We start from the raw sequence: 18,035 nt of genomic DNA on the forward strand, positions 1-18,035 counted from the left end.
CTCCCTGACCCCGCTTTTTACCAATAGTTGTATAAGGTCAAAAAATAGGCTATAGTCGGACAAAGTCCACAAAAAAAGAGAAAGATAGTGAAATGGGTAGCCTACATCAAAACAATGAAAAAGGAAGACGTCAGAAGTAAAAACCATGTTAGGATAGTGTATTCACCAACGTTTCAAGTAGGCCTACTTTCAATAAATTAATAATCTAAATAGTCTACGGTGTAAATAGTGTCTCGTTTTTGTATAGCAAAAGAAAGAATTTTACTTGCTGAATGTCGTTAAATTTGTATTCTTTGAAATGGCATAATCCATCATGAGGTCAGACTATTGTGCTCATAAAATTGTTCTTTCTAGATTAGTGTGATCATTTCGATGTTATGTTCAGACAGTATATTGTCTGCGAAGCGATTATTTTGTGTATAGGCATTCTTTGGTTTGAAAAAATGTTCTTTCTTTCTTTAATTTAAAACACAAACATTTACATTTTGGATTGATTGTAAAAACTGCAAACTGCAAAAAATTGTTGAGGAGAAATATGTCATTCCAAAACAGTCCCTATCACAACCTGTCACAAGGCAATTGTTATACATCTGCCACAAATAGAAAAAAATCTACCATTATAATAAACTGCAATTTTCAAGTAGGCCCCTACTGCTGTTGTATGCAAAACTACATTCATAATTTAAAAAGTATTAAAAAGAGTATGAATAGTTTGAGCAACAATATTTAGGCAAGTGTATCCCTATTTTCCGAATGGTACAGTTTTATTAGGCGGACTCCAGGGAGGAGGTGGTTCGTCTTGTAGGATCGCCTGGATCTGCATCTCCTTTTTCTGTCTCCTCTGTTGTTGTTCTTTCCTTAGCTGTGGGAAATAGTAACAACACATATAAATAAGGCCATTTATCAATTATTTATAAATGCACTCTATAATCTTATTGTCTATAACCCCATTTACCCATGGAATAAGTACTTTAAAATATTTTAGTTTTCATATATTTGTGTACATACCAGCCATTTTTCATACATCTCCAAGGCCATCCCATCTCTGTCTTCTTTTTCATATCTCTCCTCCTCCTCCTTAATCTTCTGTTTCCTTCGCTCCATCTTCACTTTCTCAGTGATAACATCCTTCTTTTTTTCATCCCTGTATCATTTAAGGAGAGGATAGAACAATCCTGTAGATCAATGTTTTCATTTGAGACATTCTGGTGATGGCAATGCAGTTCACATTACATGCTGTATGATATGTGACATTGACAAATATGAAAGGAGTCTTGCTGTTTTCAACATCAGAAACACTGAAAATGATATCCATATTGAATCCCATGTCTTTTTTTGACTCGTACCAATTTGAAACAGCAGATTTGCATTCTCTTTTTCTCTCCTCTTCCTTCTCTTCCTCCTTCTGCTTGACTTTACTTTCAGCCTCCTTCCGCTTTCTGTATTTCTCTTTGAGGATCTCATCATGCTCCTGTTTCCACTTCTCAAACACCTACAAAGATCCTTCCATTACTGAATGCAGCCATAAAACACTGCCGTTTCCACCACATTATCCTGTTAGTCCTACTTCAATATCAGTGCTTAATAACAAGTTGTGTTACATGTAAAACCAATGCACGACACCCACTTTTTTAGACGACTGTTTTTTCTCTTCTTGTTCATCAATTTCTCGTAGCTTTTTTCGAGTTGCTTCTTGCTTTTCTTTGATTTGTGCTTTGATGACTTCTGATTTATTTTCTTTCCAAGCCTCATAAGAAGCCCTGGCATCTTCTGTTTTTGTTTGTTCATCCTATGGTCACATGGAAGACATGCAAATATGTGCACATTTTTGTACAGAAACAATCCTTCGAACTCTCGATGGAATGCTCTTTCATCACAATGCAACCTCACCTTTTTCCTTTTTTCTTCCTTTAACTGTTCCTCTTGTTTCTTCAACCTCGTGGTCTCTTGCAATTTCTTTCGTTTCTTTTTAAGCCACTCCTGTCGTTTGCACACACACGAAAAGCAGTCCAATAAATACAACGGTCAGGTGCACATTTACAGCGCCATCTAGTTCATCTCATGCACTGGGTGTACTGACATGACATCAATCAATGACATCTATCAAGGAAACCCTGCGTTCTGACCTGGTATACGGCTGCCCTCAGGGCATCAGATGCTTCTGGTTGGGCCTCTTTCAGGGGAAGCTTGCAGTCCAGGACTTTGAGCGAGCCCAGGTACTTGGATTCCACTGAGCTCACGCTCCGGGATTTCTGTATGCGTTTTGATTGGCCGCTTGAGGGTCTGAGTGTTGAAATGATAAAAAGGGCTATCAATGGAGGGTCAGCAAGAAATCTTCAGTTACTCAATTCTGGAATACATATACTGTATTCTGTATCTGGGACTAGATGTTCTAGAGAGTTACAGAAGTAGAAAAAGAGTGGTGAGTGCCAAAGAACAATCTGTTTTTTAGAAGACACAATAATACAAGACACAAGACAAGTAATCAAATGTATCAACTGACCTGGTATCCGATTTTTCACTCGTATGACTCAACCTGCTTGTAGTAGGTTCTAGGGGATCCACAGAGTCCCCCTGTACAGAAAACATTAAACAAAATACACAATATTACAATCTATATTAATACTGGTGGTTTAGTTTTACTAAAATGCTAAATACATACAAATCAAATGAAGAAATTACTTACTTGAAATTCCTCAAATGACGAAGAGTACTTTCCACCCTGATCTTTAATGTCCTCTGAAATGTTGCCATCTATGAAATATAAATGCAAAAAATAATGTGAAACACACTAGTAAAAAATATCTTCAGTTTAGTATCAAGTGTATGGAAATCCTAATTGACTCTCATCATTTTATATATCATCTTAAAAACTCACACAAAAAAATACATTTTTATAACCTTTACTCCAAGAGTCTTCAGTGGATTTGGAGAGAGCTTGTGACTGTTGACTTGTAGTTGAGGCAGAGAACTTGTTAAGTTTTGATGAGATTGAGTGGTCTCCTTGAGAGCCCTGTTTTAACAAACAGTAAGATATTCTTGCCTTACATCAATGTGTGGGCAAGTAGCAATCTACAGGTATTCCAACCATCTTAAGTTTTGTTATTCATAGAAAAAGAAAACATGGCACACTAATGCTATCAACATGGCACAACTTACATCAGTGTTATAAAAACAAACAAATATTGTAAATAAGTAAAATAAAAACAAATGAGTAAAATGGTAAAAGATCCAACATTCTCCAAATTTTCCTCACTCACTTGTGGACTGTGGTTACGAGTAGTAGACAGCTTGCCAGAGGATGAGGTTGTGCTGTTGCTGGCCATATCGGAGGCTGACAGGGGGAGGGACACAGATGAGGTAGGAGCCCTGCTGTCCGGGGAGGCAGGATCCGCTGCCCTCTCCTCAGCCCGCGGGCTGCTCATTTTAACAGTCCTGGAACGTGGTTTGGGTCTCGGAGGATCATTCTCAGGCAAACAATCTGAGTTTGACAAGATTTAGGAAGAAACTATTGTTTTGATACTTTGAAACAGTACCAATATTCAAAATGTTTCTTTATTTTGCATTTCAAAACCCAAATGGGTATTTACCTATAGTGCCGTTAAAAGGAACATTCAGGCCTATTACCAACAGTTGAGAATGAAGGCGTATTTAGTCAATCCAAAAAACAGACAGAGAGGCTGGGGCACAGACTCTTACCTGCCAGAGATGTGTGTGTTACTCCTCCAGCCAATGGCTGTGGAGAAGGTGGCTTCTGTTCTCCAACCACTGACCCCTTTTTCTCCTCGCTACTCTCAGAAGACATGGGCAGCTGAGTCTCCACCTCCACTCCATCTGAGGGCAAGGGCGAATCCCACTGGCTGTTCTCTGAGGTTCTACCTAACCTGGCTTCAGATGAACTCTTCCGTAGAATTGAGGAAAGAGGCGAGTCCCAGTCATAATTCTCAGAGGCTCTTGACTCCTTGTTGTCATGTCGAGAGCTTTTAGGACGCTGTGATGGCGAGGTGGTGTTCCGCTGACTGTTGTCTCCAATTGTGGAGTCAGTCTGTCCATTGTCAGGGGAGGTTGGCACCACATCCTGTAAAGGGGATTCATTCACCCTCCGAGTTTTCATAAACGACACCTTCTTTGGTCTCTCATTCTCTCCCTCATCATCTGACAGCTGAAAGTTATTGATTTTGGCTTTGCTTTTCCCAGCCTTAAATGCATCGACACACTTTTTTCTTGAACTCAGAAGTTCTTTCAGAACATCTGTGGACATCGCACAAATTTATCAGACAGGTTTTGACATAGTATTGTAAACAAAAATTCAGACAGGATCAACTATCTGAACTATAACCATGCTTACCATCCTCATCACCATCATCATCAAAGTCATCTGAATAGGAATATTGGTCAGACTTTTTCCTCGCTCTGGTAGACACAGCAGCCTCCAGTTCATCCTAAAAACAAGTGAAAATAATGTTTGTCAGAAGAATTCTTAATGCGTGTGGAGATCGACAGTTAAAGATCAAGCTAAAGACCAGATAAGCCATGGACAAAGCCATTACAATGTAAATAAGTTACCATCTATTTTGTACGAAGGCACTTATTACATTAGCTGGATAGTCTAGTTACTAGACTCTAGTAGATGGAAAATATTAGCTTCACATAGCTTCACGTTTGTAGCTACAGTTACTGAGTTAACTTTATATTTAATAGGCTTTCGGCTTGCTTCAATAGAAACATTAGCTAGTGTGTCATAGGTTTATAGCTACAGTACTGTAGCATTAACTTACGCTAGCGTACTAGTACTGTACTGTAGCTAGCTTCTGTCGCTATCTAGCTGTAGCTGTACCTGGAAAGTTGTTCTCCTTGATACCTTCGGGCTTTTTGAGTGTGCCAAAGTTGTGCTGAAGTAATTATCTGTCATTCCAAGAGGTTCGAGAACAACAGCAGCCAATACTATTCGACAAAAATATCAAGCTGTGTAGCTAGCTAGCATAACTCGCTGACCAAATGTGTTGTCTGTAACCTATGGAAACAGGGGCAAATTAAACACTTCCAGTTCATTTTTTCCCGTGTGTTGCACATGCGCATGTTCTATTCTGACATTTTGCATGCTACCCTTTTGAGCATAGAGCAGTTGAATTTGAACAGAATATTTGTAGTGTTGTAGTGCACATACAAAAATCTCCCAAATCTGTTGATCAAAAATAGTTTGTTAACTTGATTGGTGATACATATTTTATATAATGTCCACTACCTAAACATAAATGAAAACATTCCTTAGATTAAATAATGTCACTTTAAATTGAAAATACATTTGAAAAAATTAAGAAAAACGGTGGAATGATCACGCATCTCGATTGTCTGCTCTCAACCTCGTCACAAGGGGGAGTAACACCACGGAAAATCTGAAACATACAATGTACTTGAACATAAAGAGGCACACAGACCTGTCATGTTATTAGCAGAATCCAGCTCTGTTATTTCTCTGTCCCTGTCTGTTATTTACTATTTTAAGATGCACAGAGTGCAATAACAGACAAGCTGTTAAGTGGGAATTGTTGGGATTAGGGGACTAAGACTATGTGTATAGTAACCATCCTCTCCTTACAATGCTGCCACTTTTATTCAGCGAGATCATCTACTAAAGCTACACTGAAGGACTGAGGCATACACATTCTAATTATTTCGGCATCAGCACCGATTCCCTGCCATCTGTACAAAGCGTTACGCAATACCTGAAAACATATGTGTCTCCACTCTTTTTCTGTTTACTATTTGCAGCATTTTTACAGCTACTGTGGGAGCTAATGAGACAGAACAAAATAGAGGGATGGATGGACAAGAATATACAGAAAAGACAGATGAGACAGGAAAATATAAATGTCAAAAAATGCAATCTCTTCTTTGGTGCACATAGGCTACGGCTTCAGGGCAAGGCATTTCAGTCATGCATACTATAGCCCATGCAGGGTAAATTGACCTTGGATTTAAAATATAGTCTTCCTTGCAAAGCAGAACACAGATCTGTAAGTCACTAGAAAACTGTGTGTCCATTATCATACATGTATACCTCCAAAATATCCTTATACATTATTGAAGAGCAGCTATAGGGCCCACTGTGAAATGAGGGTGATTCTTAATATTCTGTGATATTTGCAGTAGCACCAATTTCATTGCATTTGCCTTTCTAAAATGTCATTGTGAACATCTTTTTAGGAATTCCTACTCCAATATTCATTACTTGTGACAGAGGCCTTTTGAACTGTTGCTGTCCAGTTGAACAATTGAAAGTCAATGTATGCAGACAATCCCCATAGAGACAATGGCATGACGTTGAATATTCCTCATTAAACCTTCCATTAACTATTGTATTCACTCCAAAGCGAGCATCTAAGTCACTGTAAAAAGAAAGGTTTGTAACATTGCTGCATCCACAGTCACCACCCTCCTCCACCCTTTCTTCCTTACGTCCACCTCTCTTGCTTCTCTTACTTCTTCATAACCATTTATTTCAATATTCACTTCAAAGTGTTCACTATGAATAATACAGCTGTGAGGAATAGCGCTTGATGTCATTTTTATTGAACTTTTATGATAAATAGCTTTCTCTAAAAGGACCCCAAAGATTTACCTTTAGAATCCTGTCCTATCCACTGGTCTACTGTCAGTTATTCGCTGTGGTGAGGTCATAGTTCACTTGGGCTTGTGACAATAGCCAGATGTGTTTCATATTACAGCACTGTATATCCGTCCAAATGAATGACCTCTATTTTCTTGAAGATTAACTTGGAAGCAACTGATATTTGGGTGACCAATCTCTCTGTTTGCAGACCATTGCTGGCCCAGGATGTACTAACAGTTGTAAGCTCTCTCATGGAGAGGAAGCTCAATGTTTTAAACACAGTGTGTTGCGGAGAGTTATGAGTTGTGTGGCTTCCTAGCCTCATCTCTGCTTTGCGTCAGCCGAGAGCGGGGAGAGACGTTAAAAGGCTACCGACAGTAAGACAGAACATGAATGGTCTTTGTCCACACAAAAACTGTATCAACCTATGAATGGAAATTATTCCTGAACTGTCAAAATTTCTGAAGGAACGGAACAATGGATTAGCCAAAACGATTCACCTGCAGTTCTTTGCCTCCCCACTCTGGCCTTGCTCATTAACTGTCTGAAGGCTCATCTCAGCAGGTACTTGCTTTTTGCACATCATAATTCACCCAACTGAGAAAGTAACCTTTGTTTTTCATCGGATGAAAGAGATGGGAGAGTCTTGACAGGAAAATTACATTATCTTAAGATGTATGACATGCTTGCACTAGTATCCTAATTTACCTAAACAATCCAGCTGGATTTCCTCTGACTTTCTACAAAGCATCACAAACAGGTTGTTTAAGTCAATGCTTGATGTTCAGTGCCATCTTCCACCTCACCACATGTAGGCTACAGTACAAACAAAGATTAACTGATTAGCAATATACACTTAAACGGTGATATATATACACAGGAGTATTGACACAAAAGCTTTGGTGTATCTTTGGCTCACTAAAAGGCCAGCATTGACAAGACCGCCGTGAAAACATTCTAACATCTCCGCGCATGGGCGAGGTAGAATTCTCCTGTGACACACGTCCCTCTCAAGGGAGAAGCATGATCTTTTTGTGTCACTGAACCATGTGCTGCCTCTCTGCAAACATTCCTTCTAGTTGTGAGATGGACGACAGCTGTGTCCACACATAAATTAACAGACTTACCCCCCCCCCCCAAAATGTTGCGGTTGGGGGTCTTAGGTTGGTTCTTTGCTAATACTATGTAGCATGTGCAGTGGCCATTCGTATTCGCAGTGTAAACAAATGACGCTAGAGTATTCTTAGAAGTATCTGGAATCTGGATATGTGGCAGATACCGTGGGAAACTGATGGTTTATCATAGAAATAATACTTTTAGAGACAACACCACAGAATTGGAGTTCTGCTACGGTGTTGTTTTACATTTTAAATGTGAATTAAATACAGGTAGAATTATATTATAGTAGTAATAAATATTTAGATACAGTTGTGGTCATTTGATGCAAAATCGTAACAAATGAAGGAAACATTTCAGAATTTCACTACATCGACCATCTTTATGGTTTGGATCTGTGATAATTTATTGGGGCAATAAACGTTTTTACTTTTTCTTTGTGCACTACATCTAAACAACAACTGAATATTAGATTAACATAAAGTCTCTAATGGCCTTTTGAAGGGTAGGCTACACCCAGAAGGCTATACAGCATTTTAGTTCTATAACAATTTAAGTTTGATGCATAATTTCCGTTCCCTTATATGAAAGGGTAGATTGTCACTCTTGTTAAAAGAGAATACATCTTCTATTCATGATCGTCTCTATGCTGTTTCATTTAGGAACGAGTCCTGAAGGGGAGAGAAAATAGGTTATGTGTCCTGTTTCTAAGTTTTTGCTGTCCATTCATGACCTCGAACCAGCTGATAGTCCTAAATCCACAGCTTCACTTAAGACGAACGGCTCGCTTTAGTCCAAGTCACAAAAGGTAAGAACTCAAAATAGCATTGATTCAGAACAGCGTGATCTGTCTTCCATTTTTTCAATGCATTACTGTTTGAAGTAAGATGTGATTGTTACAAACTACCCTCAGATCCTAAAGTTGTACCCATGGTCTAAGGGTATGTTTTGGTTCTTGGCTCCAATCCCATGGTTTATATTCACTATCTAGTTCCACAGTGCCAATCTGGAATTATTTTCATAATTTCAATTAAACATCCATCTTGGCAGTCCAGATGTTTGAAATCCCCAGGGAACTAAATCAGTACCTCACCAGAAACACTGAGATTTCATGTGTACTGAAATGTTATGTGCCAATGTTTTGTGCTTGCCACAGAGCATTTAGGGAATAAAGGAAAAAAGATGCTTTGTTAAAGTGGGATTTGAGTAAATGGGGGGCATAAACATTCTGTAGACACACCTTAGTAAAAAGTAAAAAGAAACACCAACCAGAGCTTCAATTAGGTACTTTCAATGTATGTATTTTAAAGATTGGCTGTGTTTGCTTTGTGGTTGATATTTAAATTACCATTGAAGTGACAAATCAGTTTTGTGGCTTCAGATTGACTTTGGATACATTTGGACAATGGATGTCATCCAGATGGGCCTCCAAGGAACGTTGCAAAGCTTTCAACTTTCCCTCTTGGTCCTTACTTGTTTAATATTTTATATCTGAAATGTGTTTGCTATGTCAGATTATAAAACTACTGCTCAAATAATCTAGGAAGTTTTTCATTTAACCTCAACTACAAAGCCAAATTCCATCAAATATTAAGTCCACCTTGAAGAACATCAGACCCCAAGTTTCAAGTTAAAGAGGTCCGCACATACACACACATGCATATCACCACTAGTCAGACTCACTAGTCTGTAAGGTCACTAGGTGCAGGACCAAAAATATCTGGACAGTGCAAAGTAGATATCCCTATGGATAGCATGTTGCTATGGTATCAACATTTTTAAAAATCCAGTCACACACACACACACACAGGGAACTAGACTTGCTTATGTGCATTGTTAATAACAACTGTCCTCTTACTTGTCTCTGAGTGTAAAATCTGCGCCTTAAATGAGTCCAGAGGAAGACCAGAGAGACATGGAAATGAGATTCTGTCTTCACGTCGATCTGCACCAAATCTCCCACTTGGAGAGTTGGCTGACTTTCCAGGCAAGATTGTGTAACCAAAGAGACAATATTGCATGTTCTCATTCACAATGGTGTCTGAGCACATTCATCTGCTGTGAGAGTAAAAAGCTGATATTTCTATCCAAAAGGATAAAGTGCAGTACAACACAAGGCATTTCCATACATCTATGCACTTGAACACACTTAACATAGTGCTATATAAACAATTAAAGGGTCAATATGGTCTTTTGCTGCCGGATTGGGGGGGGGGGGGTGGAGTTCAATTAGCTTAGTGTGACAAAAGCGACCAAGCGTGACCAGGGGTAGACAAAGTAACAAGGATGTGATGTCAAAAGGAAAAGGTTACAGCTTTTGTTTGAGTGGAAATCTATGAGACACCATTGCCATGGTTGTGGACGTGGCCAGATGAACAGACATACAACAGACAGCTGGTGTACCTTGAAGGTCAATTAAGCTCCCCAAAAGATGAGTTATCATGACTAGTGTGTTGATGCCATGTAGCATAATCATTAAAACTGTTGATTGATGACAAATTAAGCTTTTTTCACCACTGTCTTACCATTCTAAAACCACCCAGTCTTGCACATAATTTTGAATTGTTGCAGTGCCTCCCTCTAGTTCCATGGTTCCAGTCTAGCTCTATGAGTCAACAAAATCAAATTAACTCTGTATACAATATTTGGGTCTAGCTGGATAGGCCATTCTCCCTCCAGGGCTGATCCATCTTTCTACCTCACAGATTAAAGAGGTAGGAAGAAAAGGAGAAGAGAAAGAGGAAAAGAAAAATCTGGATCCAAAATCTATTCCAACTCACTTTGAATTATACAAACCTACAGTGTGCCCAAGCGGTAGACAATTTGGCAAACCACAATCTAACACATGCATTTTGAATTACAGATGGGAGAGCATTAAAATCTGTATATTGTGACTTATCTCAACCACAGCTGTTTTGTACAGCTAGCCTTTGGTGATTAATTGTGTGATTTCTCATCAACAAACCAATTCTTCTAGGTTAAACAGTCTAAAGCCCTTTAAATAACTTTGAATGTTACTTGAAAGCCAGACCATTTGCACATTTGGCTCTATTGCAGCATAGGGTATGGGATACCCTTTGGAAAATTCACTGTAGTCACATGACATTGGGGTCAAGCCTGGGATCTTCCTACAGAAGGGTCAAAGCAGGGCTAGATTATCACATACACGGGATGACTAATACAGCCTGCATCCAGACTTGAAATGGCTTAAAGGGATAGTTCACCAAAACAATTGTGCCTTATATGTATTTAGTTGATTTGGAGAATGTTGAAAATGTAGCTGTATGATTATTGCTGTTCCACTCAAGTGGAGTCCATGACGTATGTTATTATCATCCTTATTATAGGGATATGATCATGTTAATGAATTAGACTTATCATAATAATAATTGGTTCATGTAGGACTAACATTTATTCAATTATTTCAAATTTTTCATTACGGTTTCAGCCATGACGGACTGGTTTGCACCGTTATGTAAGATATTTGCCAACGGAGTGGAATGCAATACTCAACACATTTGTTTAGTATTGCATGGAAAGAAGCACATTTTCAAATGATGGCTAAACTGCTGCCCACAGAACTACGTCAAACTACACACAATTCGATGGGTTGAAACATAAGTGTGGTAGTTAATAGGTTTGGACCATTGAGGATAGTCATTTCTTAACGATCAAAAGTCAATGTTACACAAAAAGAAGCCCCTGGCGACTCGCAATTTCCCGTGCGTAACGATGCGCTCAAAGCCGCATCCAACTCATTACGGTCCACTGCACGCGCAAGACGCCTGAAAGGCATTTCATACTGATATATATTTAAACGGCCAACCTACATGCGCGTTGATTGGCCAGGTGGTGAATCTTCTGAGAGTTCCCATTGGCTTGTGGTGCTGGTTTTTCAGTCATCGCTTTGCTTCGTAATTTACTATGAATATTGTATGTGGATGTAGACTTGCGCCGATCATTTGAAATAGAAGAAGACAGTGGGCAGGTGTGGACAGTAGACTGCATTTTCCACAATTGTTTTTATGCTTTTTAGTGCGAATGCCGTAATTGGAAATGGAGTTGCAAATCTCAGAGTCAAACGACCATATGAACATTTACATTTTATCGGGAGATAAACATATTTAAGAATGTTTTGCGCAAAATTGAAAGATCTGAAAATATCTGGCGAATGCCCCTTCTCCAGTGTAAGCCTGAACGAGGAGCCCGGAGACTTTGAGGAATGTACAAGTGACAGTGATGCAGATGTGCTACCAATTTCTAAGGATGTATATGGAAATAAATGCAGCGGACTGCCTCAAAGAAGAACCAGCAGGACTAAAGTTAATCTTCATACGTTAGGAGACAGCATCCGAAAATTAGTATGTCCTGAGGTAAGTTAAAAGCTTTATAGACATCTTCAAAAGATGCAGCAGAAAGGCACTTGAGCACGCTCATGAGCGCGAGGGTCTGCTCTTCGTTAGAAAGCACTGTCTGAATTCTGACCAACCTGTCGCCGTTTTAATGACTACACTATGCAGGATCCCTGTAAGTGGATTTGTTTGACATTCCTTTTTGGTGATCTACATTACCACAATATGTACTGGCCAGTATTAGTCATGAACTTGTTCACTGTGTTGTTTACAGTTTCAAAGACTACATTCTGCCTTCATACAAATGATGAAACAGCATACATTAACCATGAAATGGTAAGAACATCTTGGCCTTTTTTTATCTGTAATTGGGAAAATTATCAGAAAAGACTGTGATTTGCTGTCACGGATCAACCTTTTCATATACATATATAATGTATTATATGATGTATTATTTGATATGTTGGATATCCAGACTGTTATGATCTCTACCAGTATCAGCACTCGGCTGGGTTTAAAATTCTGTAAAGGGTTGTTGCTGTACTGCAAATGTTTGGTCAAAAAGATTATTCATAGCACTGAGATCATGAGAATGATATGTTGAATATGATGTTTAATGATGTAAAAACAGTGGCAAGTAAATATGTTGTTTTCTTTAGCCCAGCAGTGTGGTATGCAGACATCTGTCAAAACAGGAGCATTGATAAGCCAGAGCACTTACTGGAAATCATGACAACTGTTTCTAGCAAAACAGGTAAGAGACGTAAAAAAAGAAGAAGAAAACTGCGGCAAAAAAGTGTGTGACAAAAATGCTTAGTTGTCCTCTCTGTATCTCTCTTTCAATCTCTCCTCTTCTTCACAAACATAAGGTATTGAAATAGACACTTTGAAAGTGTTGCTTGGTGAAGAACTCTTTAGAACATGCTACAAGGAGGACGGTCATATTCTGAGGGTGGTCGGAGGAGCACTCCATGACTTCTTGAACAGCTTCAACGTCCTCCTAAAACAAGGCACATCGCCACCGGCAACCACCAGCGACGCGTGTGTTAATGAATCCTCAGTGCTCTGCTTGGACAAAGACCCTGGACTCCTCACTGTTTACTTCTTCAACCCTCACCCAACCACGGAGCTCTACTTTCCTGGGGTGATAAAAGCAGCCGCCAGCCTACTGTACCACACCTCTGTGGAGGTGCTTATGGAACCCCCCGGGGCCAAGGACAGCACCCTGCAGTCCAGCCCGCAGCCCAGACTCCTCTACTCGGTGGTAGTGAAGGACACCAAGAGCCTGAGCCCTAGTCCTCTCAGGTCCACTTCTGCCGGGACCCTCCCCACCTCGCTGTTTTCCACCATCTTTCCTTTCCACCTCTTCCTGGACCAGGACCTGGGCCTGTTGCAAATTGGAGAAGGCCTCCGGAAGAGGCTTAACAGGAAGGACAGCCCCAGAAGGCCTGCCACATTTCAGGAACACTTCTGCATTATTGCTCCCCAGATCAAGTGCACCTTCCAGGGCATTCTGACCATGCTCAATACCCAGTTTATGATCAGGATCAAGCATGGGACATCCACCAAGGACAAAACAGGAAAGGTAGGCATCGGACGATGTTTCCATTTGACTGGTTTGACCCTCAAATCTGACATCTGTGACTAATGAGGTATTACAGATCGCCCAAACTTTGAATTTATGTTAAAATTAGCTCAGAGAGAGACCCAAGTGTGTAGCCATTAATTAAAATTTGCAGTAATTAGTGGTGCACACCGCCTGAGGTGAATATCAACATGACTCCCCAGATGAGATCAGAGGCAAATGTCAAACTGTTTCACCCATTAAAGTCACTAATAGTAAGCTCTATGCCGCCTGCAACACCAACTAAAAATAGATTACTTTATTCTGCTCTGTCTGCCTAAATATCCATCTTTTCAGAATGGCAACCTGGAACAATGATTTAACTGGTTCTCATCTTCCGTTAATTGCATTCTTTCTAGCCCATGGACCTGAAAGGCCAGATGATCTACGTCTCAGAGTCCAACGCCATCTTGTTCTTGGGATCTCCATGTGTGGACAAGCTGGACGACCTGACCGGCCGTGGCCTGTATTTGTCGGACATCCCCATCCACAATGCCCTGAGGGATGTGGTCCTGGTTGGGGAGCAGGCAAAAGCGCAGGACGGCTTGAAGAAGCGTCTGGGCAAGGCCATGGCCGCCCTGGAACATGCTCACCTAGCCCTTGAAGAGGAGAAAAAGAGGACCGTGGACCTTCTCTTCACCATCTTCCCTGGCACGGTGGCCCAGCAGCTGTGGCAAGGACAAACGGTGCAGGCCAAGAAGTTCGACCATGTCACCATGCTCTTCTCAGATATTGTGGGTTTCACTGCTGTGTGCTCGCGATGCACGCCCATGCAGGTGATCACCATGCTCAGCGAGCTCTACACCAGGTTTGACCACCATTGTGGCGAGCTTGATATATACAAGGTGAGATTACGTGAGCAGTTTTGCCATCAATCCTATTTACCTGACTTTAATTATACTAATGCTAAGTATGCTAGTATTATATTTTCCGGTGTGACGGTTTGGCACAATGTGCACATTTAAGATGATTACATTTGTTTAAGGCAAACAATATCAACATCATTTAAAGAGATATAGAAAATGAATTATATTTCTAACTAAACTTCAGTGTAAACCATATGTTCCAGTCATACATTTATTTCCATGAAATCCATTAATGTGTGGTAAATCATACTTGTTTGTTGATTTGGTACAGATCCACAATAGTACAAGTACACAATTAGTATTAAACTTGCGTAGAAGTTAATGTTTGGATTGAACTTTAAACGGAATGGCCCAGCTCAGAGTACACAAGGTCACATAAATTAAAAAAAGTTATTTTGTAAGGATAGTTTTCACAAACCGTTGACAGAACTACAATCCCCTTAATTTTTATCTTGGTTTAAACGTGTTCTAGAACAGACAGTACTTTATTCTCTTACCCACACTCGCCGCACTCAACACTCTCAGCCAAGTCCATCTAATCTGCTGGGAGGTTTCCTAATATAATCAGTGTGTCAGCAAACTATAACAAAGAGAACGGCACATTTGACAAATATCTTGTAAAATACGCAGAAGACAGAAGGTTCCTTCAGGACCCCTGTTTCCATTCTGCATTTGTGGCTAAAAATAGTTTGACTTCAACCATACAACACACTGTAGCTTCTGAGTGCTTTTTCTGTGCTGCTACGCACATCACAAACTCCAGAGTCACATTGTTAATACAAATGCTAAATACACTGTAACATTATGGCTGACGGCCATTTTAAGATATTAGTTAGCCAAATTAAGTACTTAACGTTTGCACATTTTCTCATTGTTACAAATGTACAAACCAAAAACAGCAAAAGGCAAAAATGTATGATTCTTGAGGATCTGAGGATCTCACTAACACCTCCTTAGTAAAATAAATGTAAACAATTTAAAGAAGTGCTCACTAAGATAAAGAATGTAAGACAAATGCCAACTGCATTTCATGAAACTATCAACAAATAATCAAAGTAGGTTTGTGAAAGAGTGTTCAAAGTAGGGTACCAAGCATAGCAGCTATTCTTCACTAGAAGAAACATCAGGTGTGCACCCAAAAACTATAAAATAAAAAATAATTTAAGACAACCTGATTCTGTATCTCGCAGGAGTGTGTCGTGGACATGTAAAGGTCAAAAGGCAGTAACATGGTCGCCTCTCTGAAATGTGTCATCTGATTGTCTAGGTGGAGACTATTGGTGATGCCTACTGTGTGGCTGGTGGCCTGCACAAGGAGAGCGAGACTCACGCTGTCCAGATTGCACTAATGGCTCTGAAGATGATGGAGCTTTCTGATGAGGTCACAACCCCCACTGGGGATCCAATCAGAGTGAGTGTTGGGCGCAGCTTACTTCCTGAAGCACCATGCTGAGGGAAGTGGTGGCAAAATTATTGTTTACAAAAATAATGTTTTCTTATCCAACCCTATGGTAGTTTGCAAAGGTTTCCATTGTACTAACTGAATGCTTTAAATTATAATGCTGAGTGTGAATGCACAGTTTCTTCAGAGTGAGAAAGGGCGCTTAGATATTTGGAGAGGTCACAAAAAGACACTTTTTAGGAATTATTTACACACAAAACATTCCTTCAACAATCCTGGGGAATTTTGTTTTTCAGATGCGCATCGGCCTGCATTCTGGCTCGGTCTTGGCGGGTGTCGTTGGGGTGATGATGCCACGCTACTGTCTATTTGGGAACAATGTCACCCTGGCAAATAAGTTTGAGTCCTGTAGTGTTCCCAGAAAGATCAATGTCAGCCCAACAACCCACAGGTACACTTACAACCTACAATTTATATATATGTATATCATATGGGGGACTTAAAATGTATGTATTTGATAGAGACAGTGAAACAGTGACAGGAAAAGGGGATGACATGCAGGAAATATGGGAAGGCCTTAGCCTATATGGTATGCGCTCTACCCACTGAACCACAGCCCCTACAACCTAAAGGGTCTTTGATTATTTATTTCAGAATTGGTCTACTTGCTTATAGGCAACAAAGTTAATCATTTTAACCCTGCTTAGAGTGGTGCAAAGTTGAAAACGTTTAATCTGCCATATGCATTATATAAGACTTGTGAAAACAATGTGATGTAAGGTGAATTTGCTTTACAACTAATAACTGCATTTCCATCTACTCACCAAAAAAATACTACTGCATAAGGTCACAACCTTGAGTGCTTTGTCCAGTGGTAACCAGGTCTGTGTAATGTGAATTGTGGACATATTGTTGCAGTAGGCCTATGTAACATTCTTCTAATGCTATCCACATATTTTGTGTGTGATCTGTTTAAAACATAAAAACTCGCAAGCTATGGTTTTGCTCTGTAAACGAAGGCCAGGGAAGGTGATTAGACAAAGTCCATTTCCTTTTCTCTCCTTTTGATAGAACCAGCATTTTGCTTGAATTTATGTTTCTTTTCCTCCATCCTTTTAATCCAGTTTGCTGAAAGATTGTCCAGAGTTTACATTCATTCCCCGGAGCAGACAGGACCTTCCGCCCAACTTTCCTGAAGATATTCCTGGAGTTTGTTACTTCCTGGAGGCTTCTGATCAATGGCCCAACCAAATTAAGAATGACTCTCAAAGAGAGAAGCAGTAAACTTTGCATAAAATGCCACAATAAAAGTGCATTGTGAAATTAGAACATAGCCGCTGTATTCTGCTTTAGGTAACTTACTATATATCGCTTGAAATGTGGGGTTTTAATAACAGTTATTAGTTATGACATGCTATTTAGTGAGCACAATTTTATTTACATCATATTAATCACGTCATTCCTTTGTCACAAAATGAAGGTTTGAACCACATAGTAAATTATGATGCCATGGCTAGATCGACTTGAATGTTCAACCATTCCAATAAACATTGATTACCGTTGTTATTGTTTGTATTGTAATCAAACTATTAATAAATATTGTGAATAACAGCATTGGTTGTACTTTTCATAGTGTCAGTGGTTTAATTTTGTACATAATAATAAGGAAAAATAAGGACCATTCATATATTTTGGGAAAGTGACGATCTCACAGCAGCAGACGAAGGGTCCTTTTTTGGAGTGATCTGTGGTTTTACTGTCCAACTATATTGGTTGATTATAAAAAGGGGCACAATATTTTTCCCAAGTGACACAAACCATCTTCAAATAAACAGAAATTACATGAGGAAACCCATCCAATTTTTTTTAATCAAATGTGGGTTGTGTGTCTAACATGCAGTCCTTAAAGATGGGTAAAATTACTACAATGGATAAAGTCCTTCTCAAATACATTGGCTTCAGTTCATAATACGTTTTGAAAACAATACTTGTTTGTGAAATGAACTATATTAGATAATTGCTACACAAACACCTTAGGTAAAAACCTTTGATGTCTCTCAAA

The 18,035-nt window shown here is 39.6% G+C and overlaps 2 protein-coding genes across 4 annotated transcripts; one reads left to right on the forward strand and one right to left on the reverse strand.

Annotated features, from left to right (window-relative positions):
* Positions 1–123: 123 nt before the first annotated feature.
* map9 (microtubule-associated protein 9) lies at positions 124–5,084 on the reverse strand. Of its 3 annotated transcripts, none has more exons than XM_047044460.1 (13): positions 4,838–5,084; positions 4,349–4,442; positions 3,700–4,251; positions 3,261–3,481; positions 2,902–3,013; positions 2,687–2,754; positions 2,504–2,574; positions 2,127–2,283; positions 1,891–1,980; positions 1,628–1,789; positions 1,347–1,492; positions 1,009–1,144; positions 124–862 (listed from the first exon to the last, which is right to left on the reverse strand). In XM_047044460.1, the coding sequence occupies exons 1-13, from the start codon at positions 4,910–4,912 to the stop codon at positions 743–745; spliced, it is 2,004 nt and encodes a 667-aa protein (XP_046900416.1). In that variant the 5' UTR covers positions 4,913–5,084; the 3' UTR covers positions 124–742. The 3 variants fall into 3 exon arrangements, with proteins under 3 accessions (XP_046900416.1, XP_046900418.1, XP_046900417.1); XM_047044462.1 differs by having other exon boundaries at positions 3,700–4,078; positions 4,838–5,023; XM_047044461.1 differs by having other exon boundaries at positions 2,127–2,274; positions 4,838–5,023.
* A 6,588-nt stretch (positions 5,085–11,672) lies between these two features.
* gucy1a1 (guanylate cyclase 1 soluble subunit alpha 1) lies at positions 11,673–17,583 on the forward strand. The gene is made up of 8 exons (XM_047044459.1): positions 11,673–12,102; positions 12,356–12,417; positions 12,741–12,835; positions 12,951–13,666; positions 14,065–14,550; positions 15,839–15,982; positions 16,270–16,424; positions 17,098–17,583. Exons 1-8 carry the CDS (start codon positions 11,860–11,862, stop codon positions 17,255–17,257), a joined length of 2,061 nt encoding a protein of 686 aa, XP_046900415.1. The 5' UTR covers positions 11,673–11,859; the 3' UTR covers positions 17,258–17,583.
* The last annotated feature ends 452 nt before the right edge of the window (positions 17,584–18,035 follow it).

This window comes from Hypomesus transpacificus, chromosome 22, assembly GCF_021917145.1.
Source record: "Hypomesus transpacificus isolate Combined female chromosome 22, fHypTra1, whole genome shotgun sequence".
Lineage (NCBI taxonomy): Eukaryota > Metazoa > Chordata > Actinopteri > Osmeriformes > Osmeridae > Hypomesus > Hypomesus transpacificus.

Excerpts from the sequence above, each read along its gene's own strand:
- map9 (XM_047044460.1), bottom strand. The coding sequence starts at position 4,912 with ATGACAGATAATTACTTCAGCACAACTTTGGCACACTCAAAAAGCCCG. Across the intron at positions 2,755-2,901 it reads TGAAGACTCTTGGAGTAAAG|ATGGCAACATTTCAGAGGAC; the intron begins GTTATAAAAATG and ends TATATTTCATAG. Across the intron at positions 863-1,008 it reads AGATGTATGAAAAATGGCTG|CTAAGGAAAGAACAACAACA; the intron begins GTATGTACACAA and ends TATTTCCCACAG.
- gucy1a1 (XM_047044459.1), top strand. The coding sequence starts at position 11,860 with ATGTTTTGCGCAAAATTGAAAGATCTGAAAATATCTGGCGAATGCCCC. Across the intron at positions 12,103-12,355 it reads GAAAATTAGTATGTCCTGAG|TTTCAAAGACTACATTCTGC; the intron begins GTAAGTTAAAAG and ends TGTTGTTTACAG. Across the intron at positions 15,983-16,269 it reads CCACTGGGGATCCAATCAGA|ATGCGCATCGGCCTGCATTC; the intron begins GTGAGTGTTGGG and ends TTTGTTTTTCAG.